The sequence below is a fragment of the Mastomys coucha genome, unplaced genomic scaffold, assembly GCF_008632895.1.
Source record: "Mastomys coucha isolate ucsf_1 unplaced genomic scaffold, UCSF_Mcou_1 pScaffold5, whole genome shotgun sequence".
NCBI lineage: Eukaryota > Metazoa > Chordata > Mammalia > Rodentia > Muridae > Mastomys > Mastomys coucha.
The window spans coordinates 57,775,380-57,788,745 of record NW_022196911.1 but is presented as its reverse complement, the minus strand read 5'-3'; the positions used below and the strand labels follow the sequence as shown (position 1 = coordinate 57,788,745).

Here is a 13,366-nt window from a genome sequence, read left to right as displayed (position 1 = left end):
TTCTCTGTGTAGCTCTGGCTGTCCTGGAACTCACTCTGTAGACCAGGCTTGCCTTGAACTCAGAAATCTGCCTGTCTCTTCCTCCCAAGTGCTGGGATTAAAGGCATGTGCCACCACTGCCTGGCTAGGTTCTACCTTCTACACTGCATAAAAAGAAAACTTAAAAAACCCCTCTTCACCAGGTCTTCCTAGGGCTGGAGAGATGGCTCAGCAGTTAAGAGCACCTGCTGCTCTTCCAGAGGTCCTTAGTTCAATTCCCAGCAACTACATGGTGGCTCACAACCATCTGTAATGGGATCTGGTTTCCCCTTTTGGTGTGGCCGAAGACAGCAACAGTGTACTCATATACATTAAATACATAAATAATTAATTAATTTTAAAAAAAAAGACCCTCATTCTAGCTGCCTGGAAGTCAGTCTTCCACTAGAATCTTCAGATGAAGATGTAGAACTCTCAGCTCTGCCTGTACCATGCCTGCCTGGATGCTACCATGCTTCTGCCTTGATTATTATGAACTGAACCTCTGAACCTGTAAGTCAGCCCCAATTAAATATTGTCCTTATAAGAGTTGCCTTGGTCATGGTGTCTGTTCACCGCAGTAAACCCTAACTGAGACAGTAGTGGTGCATGATTTTAATCCCAGCATCTGGGAGGCAGAGGCAGGCAGATCTTTGAGTTCAAGGCCAGCCTGGTCTACAGAGTGCATTCCAGGACAGCCAGGGCTACACAGAGAAACCCTGTCTCAACAAAACAACCCTCTTCAGAAAGGGTTTTGTTCGCCATCTCCTCTAAACTACCATCTGCCCCAGTCACTGTCCATAAAACTGTCCTGAGTGTCTCCTATGTAGGGTTTTAGAGTCAGAAACATCCTGGGCTGTTTCCTTAGCACTTTTGTTCCTCACGCTGGAATGTCAGCTTCAGAAGGTCAATAACTTGTCTGTTTTGTTCTCTACTGTGTTCCCAACACTTAAGAAAAGAGCCTGGACCACAGCGGATGCTCCTAAACACTTGTGAAATAAATGGGTGTGAATGCCCCCACGCCCCAAGGCTCAGACAAACGGATAAGTGAATGAGTGCAATATCCGCTCCTTTATGAAAGATGCACCTGTTCCTATGTGGGCACCTGCCAACAAATGCATACGTAGGCACGTATGCATCTGCATGTGTATGAAGACATCCAGGTACACGCATGCCAACACCTGCAGTCATGAAGGGCAAGTGTCTGGGTACATGACACATGGGCAAACAGCTCATGCTCTCTTCTGCTCAGGATAGCTGTGGAGGATAGTTCCTGACTCACGAGGCTGAAAGGAGTCTAGTGGGAGGTGTGTCCAGCCCTCCTTTGCCTGGCTGTAGCTGGTCTGCCCCTATCTCTCACCTTCTGGATCATGACACTGTAGATGCCTGTGTGCTGAAAGCCACGTGTATAGTAAAGCAGGTTCAGCCAGCCCAGCACTAGGGATGACACTAGTAAGGGGAGGTACCATTCCGTCTCCATGAAGCGCAGCACCTGGGACAGCACTGTGAGCAGAGCCTGGACAAGGCTGGATGGGGACAAGATCTGTATCAACATCCAGGCCACTTGGCAATATCCCCCAACTCCTATGAAACTGCACCAACCACCACTGACTGCCTCCACCACCCTGGATGGACCAATCACAGCTTAACCTCCATCCTGGGCAAGTTATTTATTTATATTTATTTATTTATTTATTTATTTATTTATTTATTTATTCAGTCTCTAGGCTTCACACTTGTAGTAATGATACCTGACTCAAAGAGTGTCTTCAAAAACTGAAATACTACATGAGGCTCTGCAAAGATGAGAACATGAAAGGACCCAAGGATTCCCAGGTCTGGCATACACTCCCATCCTTGTCCCCTAGAACAACTTGGGGCCCTGGGTCCTGACCTCCACAACCAGCTTGGTACACTCTGCTACACCTGCCACACTCAGTCCCCAGAGACAGTACAGGAAAGGAGTTAAGACTCACGTACAAGAGGATTTCAAAGTAGCTGTCCATGAATGAGATCCAGATAAACAGGCGCCGCCGCCAAAAGTACCACAGCTGTGGAGGAGAGAGGTCAGGGTGTGTGTGTGTGTGTGTGTGTGTGTGTGTGTGTGTGTGTGTGAACTTGCTCTTCAGCTCTAAGTGCAAGCCAGGTTGCCCCTGTGACCTGTGGCCTGGATTCCAGCTCCCCCTGCTTCCTAGTATGGGAACCTGGCTAACACCACCTCAGGGGCTAAAACTGTTAGCCTTTCTGTCCCTGCCCCTGCCCCCTCTTAATATGTAGCTTGTACTGGCTCGTTTTATGTCAACTTGACACAAGCCAGAGTCATAAGAGAGGAGGAAGCTTCAACTGAGAAAATGTCTCTGGAAGATGGGGCTGTAGGGGCATTTTGCTTTTCTTTCTTTCTTTCTTTCTTTCTTTCTCTCCTTCTTTCTTTCTTTCTTTCTTTCTTTCTTTCTTTCTTTCTTTTTCGAGACAGGGTTTCTCTGTGTAGCCCTGGCTGGCCTCGAACTCACTCTGTAGACCAGGCTGGCCTCAAACTCACCTGCATCTGCTTCCCAAGTGCTGGAATTAAAGGCATGAGCCACCACTGCCCAGCTATGGGGCATTTGTTTTAGTTAGTGACTGATGAGGGAGGCCTCAGTCCATTGTGGGTGGGGCCACGACAGGGCTGATGGTCTTGGGTTCTAGTTTAAAAAGTAGGCTGACAAGCCATGAGGAACAAGCTAGGCACCCATGAACCCTTCTAAAAGCTGAAATAATTCGATTCTCTTTCCAAACATACAGCCAAGAAATGTGCAGTGCATACAGCTCTAGTCCCTTGGAAAGCTACTTGGGAAGCTGGGACAGGAAGATTACTTGAACTCAGGAATTCAAAGCCAACTTGGACAGCATGGGGCCTCCTGATCCCCCTGGATCCAGAAGGAGTACCTACATACTATACACAGAATGGAGAAGTGGCCCTTTGTCTTCACCTCTCCCTGACCTTCCAGGTAGCATCCTGTGCTCCAGCCAACCCGATTTTGGTGTCTGTACTGGCTGGTTTTGTGTGCCAACTTCACACAGGCTGAAATTATCACAGAGAAAGGAGCTTCAGTTGGGGAAATGCCTCCATGAGATCCAGCTGTGGGGCATTTTCTCAATTAGTGATCAAGGGGGTAGGGCCCCTTATGGGTGGTGCCATCCCTGGGCTGGAAGTCTTGGGTTCTATAAGAGAGCAGGCTGAGCAAGCCAGTAAGGAACATCTTTCCATGGCCTCTGCATCAGCTCCTGCTTCCTGACCTGCTTGAGTTCCAGTCCTGACTTCCTCTAGTGATCAACAGCAATGTGGAAGTAAGCTGAATAAACCCTTTTCTCCCCCAACTTGCTTCTTGGTCATGATGTTTGTGTAGGAATAGAAACCCTGACTAAAACAGTGTCACACTCTGCCCTCTCTAAGGAAGTCCCTATATCTTGACATCTAGCCTGCCTACTGCAGGTCTACTGCCAGACTGAGATGTCTTGCTCTGGGATTTGGACTGGGCTCCACCGACTAACTGTTTTCTATGCTCCCCAAGTGAAGAATGGCTCAGCCAGCTGAAGGATCCGGGGCGGGGGGTGGTGGGGGAGGGCTCAGGCTTGATTTCTATGAGTACAGAGCCTGTATTGCCAGCAACACAGAAGCCATCTGCCATCCCACAGGTACCCCAGAAATCACAGCAGTAGGTGTGACAGGGCCCCAGAAAGCAAAGCCAGAGCCACCCTCCCCTGTTGCTGGGTATTGGGAATGTGTTTCTGCAGCAGTGAAGGGGGTATAGTAACATCCTGGTTCATTTTTTGGTTGACTGGGAGCTACGTAAGGTAGAGGAATAGGAAGGTGTCCTTACCTGGCCCAGTAAGAGGTAAATACCCCCAAGCAGGATCAGAATGTGTCCCAGCAGCAGCATAGATTCCCCAAAAGTCGCTTTTGATGAGGGAACGGCTGGCTGAAGAGGCAAACACCCCCATAAGACCTAGAGTCTTGGGTCCCATCCCCAATAATAGCTAGCTGCCCAAGAGCCTCAGGTGAGAAATGATTCTGAGCCTGTACTATGGAGAGGCTGCTCTGAGCAGCAAAGGACATGGATGGCTCTGGGGAAAGGCCCTGATTCCAGCCCCTTAGCAGCATATATTAGGATTGGACTCGGGGCCAGATTTCCTAGACTTAGGTCATCTCTGCCACTGAGAGTTTCTATTTGTTACCTTGGATAACATACTTAGTCTTTCTGTGTCTTTCCCTTAGCTCAGTAGTAAACCCCGGGGTGGCAGTCCTTCATCCCAGTGGCTGCTCATTAGTTAACACAAGCTGACCACTGAGACTAGTAATTCACACCTGGCAAGCATTCAGGAAGAATTCACTCCCATCGCTGTCCCCATTGCCCTAGGGGACCGTTTCCAGAAGAGCTCTGGATACATCCCTCAAGCTGCCTAAGCCTCAGCGTCCTCTTGGATAGGATGAAGCTCCGTGCCCCTTCTCACTCCGGGGTTGCTTCAAGCAGGTGTGCCCCTGGACGACCCCACCCAGCTCTTGCCTGCTCCAGGGAAGGCTGGTGGTAGGCAACTATGGTGAAGATGAGCATGTAGACCAAGTAACAGGCGAAATTGAAGAAGAATCTTGGGATGAGCCGATCCCATTTCTCCTGCAGAAGCTTGTTCAGTGGCTCTAAAACCACCATGCGGTGCCGGTGCTGAGGTGGGAAGGGAGCACAGGGAGTATAGGAAGAGCACAGCTGGATAGATGATGTGACAAGCACCCACTTCATGGCCCGCTCCGAAAGAGGACAAAGGGAAATGGAGAAGAGCAAATGGGGAACAGGCTCCCAGACTCGGGATCCCTAAAAGATGCCTCCCATGAGCCTCCATGCCAGCAACTGTACCATGAAGGGATGGAAGGCTTGCCAGACTCTGAAGGCAGACCTACACCCCGAGGACTCACCGGGCTCTTGCAATGAAAAGCGATGATTTCCAGCACCGAGTTCTTTTCCCAGCTGTCCACAGAGGACAGGTCATACAGTGACACTCGGACAGGACCGTAGCACCACTCGGTGAACTTTCGGGAAAGGGGCTGGTACGGTCCTGAGAACTCCCGCTGCAGGATGTGCCTGAAAATCTGAAGGGCAGTCACGTAAGCTCACCTGCTAGTCATTCTGCCTGCACTAACACTGCGTCAGGCTGGGGAACACTGAGCCCCTGCAGAGCACATAGATTCTACCATGTTTCTGCTCTTACCTATAGCCAAACAAACGTAAACCGTCAGACTTACATCCCTACGTATGCACAGACAGGCTGACCCTTTCTTCCCCCATTCTGCCCCCGTGGATTCCTTTCCTGTGTTCCTCAGCACAGAGATCCCGGCTGGGGACTGAGGTCATCTGAAGTCAGAGACCACTAGTTATCATGTGTGTACACACCTGTGGTCAGGGGGCAGAACAGACCACAGACCAGAAAGGGATCCCTACTCCAAAACAGCCTAAGAAGTCTTTGATTTCACACACAAGCAATGAGGACAAGGAGGGTGCAGACTGGGAAGCAACTTACACAGGCCATAGAGCCATGCCTTTAGAGGTCTGTTTGCTTGCTTGCTTGCTTGCTTGCTTGCTTGCTTGCTGGTTTTAAATGTGTGTATGGGTGTTTCACCTACATGTATGTCTGTCTGTGCACCACATATGTGCAGTGCCCACGGAAAACATAAATGGGTAACAGATCCCCTGGACTGGAGTTACAGACTGTTGTGAGCAGATCTTGTGTGTGCCAGGGATCAAATTCTGGCCTTCTAGATGAGCAGCCAGTGCTCTCAACCACTGAGCCTCTCTGCAGCCCCAGCCAGGCCTTTGGACAACAAAGGTGCTCGAGCATCAGGAGCTGAGAGCAGAAAATAGTATTAAAACTGTTACTTATAACCCAGGTGGTGGTGGCACATGCTTTTAATCCCAATATTAGGGAAGCAGAGGCAGGCGGATCTCTGTAAGTTCCAGGCCAGCCTGGTCTACAGAGTGAATTCCAGGGCAACCAGGACTACACAGAGAAACCCTGTCTCAAACAAAACTAAAACCAAAAACAAAACCTGTTACTTATTATGTTATTTATTTGGACCTTAAAAATGCCCCCTCACGCCAGGCGGTGGTGGTGCACGCCTTTAATCCCAGCACTTGGGAGGCAGAGGCAGGTGGATTTCTGAGTTTGAGGCCAGCCTGGTCTATAGAGTGAGTTCTAGGACAGCCAGGGCTACACAGAGAAACCGTGTCTCCGGAACGGGTAAAAAAAAAAAAAAAAGAATTGACCGTGAGAAAGGAGTATGAAGGGATGAGATTGACAGCAAAGGGAGAGGGACAATGAAGGGTCCAGGGTGGGAGTGACCAGGATACATTATATATATGCATATAAGTATGCATTGCCTACTTGAGTCCTGCTGCAGCCAAGAGAGGCAGGACAGGGACAGTGCTCACCTCAATTTTGCCTTCCTTGGCAGCCAGCTTCAGGGGTGTGAGGCCTTGATGGTTGCAGATATCCTCAAGCTGCACAGTGGGGCAGAGGCGGGCCCCCATCTGGAGCAGCCCGTCGTACATGTGGATCACCAGTGCACTGTTCTCGGGAGAGTTGTCTGCAATCATGACCAGAGCATGCAGGACTGTGTTGCCCAGGGAGTCAGTGGCCTCCAGGCTGGCAGGCTGATGAGGGTTCTCCAGGAGGTAGGTCACTACATCCCACTGCTTGGTGCATGCAGCCAGAGAAAGCGGGAGCTCTCCTGTAGATGGAGAGGGAAGCTTGAGCCCCTGCCTCTCCTGCTCCATAGGCAGAAGGCCAGGCCCCTGAAGCAGATCAGGAAAAAGAGGAGGCAGCTAGGCAGACCTCCCCTCCTCTTTGCCTCTTGTCTTTAACAGAGCAGACTCACTACCCCTTAATTCAAATTCTGCCCCATCAGGTTAGGTTTGATTTGGTGGGGGGTGGGGGTGGGGGTGGTGGTGGTGGTTTTGTTTTGTTTTAGTTTTGTGGTGGTGGTAATATTTTCATTTATTTATTTGTTTTGAAGATTTGGGGAGGAGTGTTGAAAGCAGAACCCGGGGGATAAGGCAATAGCTCTTTTTTTTTTTTTTTTTTTTTTTTTTTAGGTTTTTCAAGACAGAGTTTCTCTGTGTAGCCCTGGCTGTCCTGGAACTCACTCTGTAGACCAGGCTGGCCTGGAACTCAGAAATCCACCTGCCTCTGCCTCCCAAGTGCTGGGATTAAAGGTGTGCACCGCCACTGGCTAGCACAATAGCTCATTTAATAAAATGATGACCACAACAGGACATAGTGGCACATGCCTTTAGATGCAGGCAGATCTCTGAGTTCAAAGACAGTCTGCTCTACAAAGCAAGTTCCAGGACAGTCAGAGCTACACAGAGAAATCTGTGTCTTGAAAAAAGTAAAAACAAGACAAAAATAAGACAGAGAGACAGAGAGAGAGAGAGAGAGAGAGAGAGAGAGAGAAAGAGGGAGAGAGAGAGAGATAAAGACACATGAAATCAACATCTGGCCTCCATACTCACTGGCACACAGATGAAGAAGTATTAATATATATACCACACACACATAACTTTTAAAAAGTTGAGGGAGCTGGAGAGATGACTCAGTGGTTAAGAGCACTGGCTGCTCTTCCAGAGGTCCCGAGTTCAATTCCCAGCAACCACAAAGTGGCTCACAATCATTTGTAATGGGATTGATGTCCTCTTTCTGGTTTGTCAGCGACAGTGTACTCATATACACAAAATAAATAAGGCGTAAAAAAAAAAAGTTGAACCCAGGGCCATCTTCATGCTAGCCACATGTTCCACTACTGAGCTACACCCTGAGTCTGCCTGCTGGGTCTTGGCACAATCCAATTCTTGCAGCCCATCCTCTCTCAACTTCCCTGGCTAATAGAGGATTAAGGATTTCTTTAAACAAGTTGTAATTTAATTCGTCTGATGGTTAGAAGTAGGTAGACTGGGGTTAAGTGCCAGCTCTGCCAATCACTGTGTAACCTGGAGCAAAGCTTTACCCACTCTGTGCCTCAGCAGAGCTAAGAAAAGCTCCCTCACCAAAATAGAAACAAGTTCCTTGGTGCTTTTGGAAGAAACGACCACAGGCTCGGCTGTGAACATTTGCTCCATTCTCTACCAGCAGCTTCACACATCGCAGGCTCCTCTTCTCTATGGCGATATGCAGCGCACTGTGGCCTCGGTAGAACTCATCGGTGCACTGGGCATTGACAAGGGGCTGAGGATTGCCTGAGTCCCTGTCAATCTGCAGCAGCGGCAGGATGCAGGCATTGACCCCGTCCTGAAGGTTCAGCACAGCCTTCATCAGGCATGTCTTTCCAGTGGAGCCCTCTGTAAGGAGAGAGGGGAAGGCACAGGCAATGCTCAAAGAAAGGCTGGACCATCTGCCAGTTTGTACAGCAAACCCAGAGTACCCCATGGGAGGCTGAGATATTTTCCCAGTTGCTATATTCAACTGGTAGGAACACAACTTGGATGTAAGATATGAAGGCTCCAAAGTACAGGGATTAAAATACCAGCAGACCTGACTGTAATTTCTGCCTTAACACCAAGTTTCTAAGGCATAATTCAATATATATGACCTAAAGACCCACCTGTCTCTGTCTCCCAAGTGCTAGGACTAAAAGCATGTGTCACCACACACAGCCCTGTAACATTCGGTATCTGTACATGAATACCCAGGGCCGGGCTGAGGATATTGGGTTTGCTCTCCAGCACCACAGGTAGCCAGTGAGGGTAGCACACACTTGTAATCCCAGCACTTGGAAAGTGGAGGCTAGATCCAAAAAAGCAAGGTCATCCTCAATCCTCAGCTCCATAGCTGAGGTCAGCCTGAGCTACATGAGACTGCTGTTTAGTAAAAAAATAAAAATAAAAAATAAAAATCCAGATCAGAATTTCCAAGTGTCTCCCTCACTTAATGGCTCTGACTCCCTTCCATAAGTGGCTTAGCCTCTCTTAACTCATTTTTCTTCTTGATAAAAGGAAATGTTCTAGGGTTATTTTAAATACCACTATAACATAAACAAAGTGCTTAGTACACAGAGGGCCAAGCACGTAGCAAGTTGAGGTCCTGAAGGACAAACTGAACAGTCATATGCAGGCATTGGTGGATTACACAGTGGGCAGTTTACACCCAGGAGAACCCCTGTGCCACAAACCTACCTGTGGCAGCAAGTGTCCTGCAGCATTCAGGAGGTTAAGGCAGGAAACTAAGTCAAGGCTAGCCTGAGCTACATAGTGAGAGTCTCATCTCAACAACCAAATAAATAAAAAACAAAACAAAAACAATGTATCCGGTGGAGAGGAGGGTAGCCTACTCTATATTATTGAGTGTGGCAATACTTTATATATCTAATCTTTTGGACAAATCTGGAAAGATGCCAAGCCATTACCAGCAGCCAGGATAGCAGGTTGCCTTTTATTGGCTTTACATATTCCTTTACCATTTGAATCATCTCTGGAGCACAAATTATTTTTTCTTTGTTTTTTATTTTATTATTATTTTGTTTGGTTGGTTTTTGTTTTTGTTTTTCTTTTTGTTTTTTTTGAAACAGGGTTTATTTGTATAGCCCTGGCTGTCCTGGAACTCACTCTGTAGACCAGGCTGGCCTTGAACTCAGTAATCCGCCTGTCTCTGTCTCCCAAGCACTGGAATTAAAGGCATGCGCCACCACTGCACAGCTTGTTTTTGATTTTTTCTGTGACCGAGTTTTTTTGTGTACCAACCCTGGAACTCACTCTGTAAACCAGGCTGGCCTCAAACTCACAGAGATCTGCCTGCCTCTGCCTCCTGAGTGCTGGGATTAAAGTTGTGTGCACAGTCCCATGGAGGCTAGAAAAAAAGGGATCAGATCTCCTGGAACTGCTTTTTGGTTTTTTTGTTTTTTGTTTTTTTTTTGTTTTTTTGAGACAGGGTTTCTCTGTGTAGCCCTGGCTGTCCTTGAACTCACTCTGTAGACCACCAGGCTGGCCTCGAACTCAGAAATCTGCCTGCCTCTGCCTCCCAAGTGTTGGGATTAAAGGTGTGCACCCCCACCGCCCGGCCCTGGAACTGCTTTTACAGATAGCAGTTAGCTTCCATGTGGGTGCCAGGAATCTAATCCGAGTCCTCCAGAAAACAGTCCGTGCTCTCAATCACTGAGCCTTCTCTCCAGCCCCGAGAACAGATGTCCTTCTCATTCTGAGCACAAAGGACACCAAAGGCTACCTGTGTATGCTGAGTCAGTGAGGTACTTGCTGGTCCGGCGCAGGTATTCTGGCAGTCCAGTCAGCTCCTCAGGGACACCCCGGGAGACCACACTGAAGAGTCGGTCACGGTCAAACCGATTTGGGTCCTGTTGGCTGTGGAGAATGTGTTTTGTGACTCTTGTTGGAGAGTGGCCACAGTCTTTCCTACACAAAGTCTCATCATGCATGGAAGCACTATATAGCCGTTACGCCTATAGTCCTATGTCCTCAGGCTACACAGGAATTCTTTCAAGGGCTTCTCTCTCCTAGGGCTCCAAAAGCTCAGAGCTCCTGGTGAGAAGAAGAAACTCACTGGGTCTTTAATCTGCTGTAATACTGTGGCTATGATCATCCCAGGCAATTGTTGGCATCAAGGGCATCATCTTTCAAAAGACTTGTTATTCCACGGGGGTCATTTCAGCTCTCACACTGTACAGTGGCTCTTGAACTTTCTGCACGCGTCTGGACAGGGCCGTATGAGGCCTAAAGGCTGCATGCCTTGGATTGAAATGGAAGCAGGGATGGAGGGGATGGAGGTAGACAGCTGAGCAGTAAAGTGCTTGCCTAGTGTGCATAAGGCCTTGGGTCCATCCCAGCACCAGTAAAAAGACTGAGAAAAGCTTTTTACGCCTCTTCTCAGAAACCATCCATTCATTATTTGAAAGGAATCTGCACAATTAATCTGTACTCCAGGCCTACAGGTAGTGAACCACCCTTCTCCCCATTAGGCAAACAAGTAAAGCAGTCTACCCAAAGCCACACAGAGCAGAACCGGACCCACCATGGGGGCTGCCTAATATCAGGCCCCATCTCAACCCCAAGAGAGGGCCTAGACTAGGCAAGCAAGAAGTTTCCCAGAGATAGGTTATCCTGTTCACCCAGCACTAAATGTCATTTGCTGACCACGGCTTTACTGAGAAGCCACACTTCTGGGAAATATCTTCCACAGAGTCCAGAAGAGGCCCTCTTGTGGCTCCTCAGACACCATCTGGTATTGTCTTGTGATGGGTGACAGTTGTCTAGTGAGATGGTGCTATCTCCCTCACAAGTCACTTAACCAGCCTCTCTTAGTCTATTTTCCTCTTTGAAAGATGGAAATATTCAAGGGTTGTTATAAGGACTCAAGGAAATACCAATAAAACAAAGAGTTCTAGCCTATACACTAGGTCTGGTACATAGCACACTGGGTCCCCAAATGAGTCTAGGCAACCCATTCCTAGGCCATGTCAGTATTCACTAAGGCTTGCTTAACTTTGGGGCCTCTAGAACTATGAAAAGAAGATATAAAGGGAGAGAGGACGATGTAAAAGAAGGCTACTCTATGATATAAGGGACTCTCAGGTCCCAGCTTAACATCTGGGGAAAGCTGGGTATGGTAGCACATGCCTGTAATCCCACCACTCATGAGGCTGAAGCCGCAGGATCACTCCAAATTGGAGGTTAGCCTGGGCTATATAGTAAGATTTTTGGCTAGGCAGTGGTGGCACATGCCTTTAATCCCAGCACTTGGGAGGCAGAGGCAGGCAGATTTCTGAGTTCAAGGCCAGCCTAGTCTACAGAGTGAGTTCCAGGACAGCCAGGGCTACACAGAGAAACTCTGTCTCAAAAAACAAACAAACAAACAAAAAATATTTTTGTCTTAAAAGAAGACAAGCAAATCTCCTGTGGAATGAGCTGAGCCAGTAAGAGCTGATGACTCTGACACACAGAGTGACTAACGGAGTCATTCACACTTGAAGACATACAGCCATGGTGTATTTAAAGCCGGCCTTCATATCTGCAACACCACACAGGTTTGTGTCCACCTCATTCCATCTAGATGAGCATCATTCATCCAGTTAGCCCTATGGCCACAGACTACGAGGGGCTATGTGTTTTGTCTGCTTGGAAAATGTGGCCATTTGGACACTGCTGCCTGCCACTAGAGCAGCAACCGTGACCTTGGAACAGGGAAGCAAAGAAAGGTACTGACTAAAGGGCCCCATGGATCCCATTCCATCCCCATTAGACCAGCCCCACTACTCACAGATGCCTTCCATGCACCTGTCTGTGCTGTCACCCAACCTAGCTACTGCTCTCTGACACAAACATAGTGTGCCAAGGCTAATCGCCTCATGTTAAGGATGAGAAGGGAGAAACGGGCTTTTCTGGCAGTCTTGCCAGCCCATGAGGATTCTGGGAAGCCAGGTTCAGTACCCTAGCAGGACCAGAAGCAGGATGCCCCCAGATTCACTCCCTGAATTGGTAGCTATAACACAGGAAACTCAAACTGCAGATGACTCTAAGAGGAAGCCCACTGCCCTCAATTCTCAGGGTCCACATTGCCTGAATGACTATGTTAGCTTTGGAGTGAAGCAGGGATTTCCAAACATTTTTGTCTCTCCACCCCTACTTCCCCCCACCCCCCACCCCCGCCATGTGCTTGCTGTGGATCCTGCTACAGCCACCAGCTACCATTGGGACCAAAATGGGTGGGACTTAAAACATCAAGAAACAGGATTCGATTGTCAGTTGCATACTTGGTATTAGATGAAAGTGTCTCTACCAAAAGCATAATCTTGGCAAAAGTCCAAGAATGGAGAACATTCTGGAAGGAGTTACCCTAGAGAGCAGAATGTGGGACTTTGGAGCTAGGCTATGAGGAAGAGGCACTTGTGAGGGACTGGCCCCTGAGTGACTTGGAGTGTTGTGTGGGAGCTTGTCCCATCTCCATCTGCTGCCTTACCTAGGTCCCAGCCCCTTTCGGTAGTTGAGATTCACTTTGATCTGAGGGGAGAAATTCCGGTCCTCGCCCTGGAATGGTGACTCCATGGGGGGCGGCTCATACTTTCCTTTGTTCACCTCAGCACTGCCTTCTTCATCTCCATCAGACGTCTCCAGCCTAAAAGCTGGGGGGCTGGAGGCTGAAGTCATCCTGAGAGAGGAGAATGCTCCTTACAGCTGAAACTTCTGTGGAGATGGAGATCTTAAGGTTGCCCTGTCTCTCATACCGCAGTGGGGTACGCCTGGCTGGGACCTGGAGAAACGAGAGCAGGAGCTGGGGGTAAACACAATGTTTGTTTACCATGCACAGAGTGCTGGCTTCC

The 13,366-nt window shown here is 48.6% G+C and overlaps 1 protein-coding gene across 1 annotated transcript in view; it reads right to left on the bottom strand.

Annotated features, from left to right (window-relative positions):
- Trpv2 (transient receptor potential cation channel subfamily V member 2) overlaps nt 1–13,366 on the bottom strand; it is a 23,667-nt gene that overhangs the window by 7,426 nt on the left and 2,875 nt on the right. The window contains exons 2-10 of the mRNA XM_031353329.1: nt 13,006–13,296; nt 10,261–10,394; nt 8,091–8,381; nt 6,477–6,775; nt 4,967–5,140; nt 4,563–4,718; nt 3,879–3,977; nt 1,999–2,069; nt 1,379–1,544 (exon numbers count right to left, since the gene is read on the bottom strand). Coding sequence (XP_031209189.1) covers nt 1,379–1,544; nt 1,999–2,069; nt 3,879–3,977; nt 4,563–4,718; nt 4,967–5,140; nt 6,477–6,775; nt 8,091–8,381; nt 10,261–10,394; nt 13,006–13,193 — 1,578 coding nt within the window. The 5' untranslated portion in view covers nt 13,194–13,296. The remainder of the gene's footprint in view (nt 1–1,378; nt 1,545–1,998; nt 2,070–3,878; nt 3,978–4,562; nt 4,719–4,966; nt 5,141–6,476; nt 6,776–8,090; nt 8,382–10,260; nt 10,395–13,005; nt 13,297–13,366) is intronic.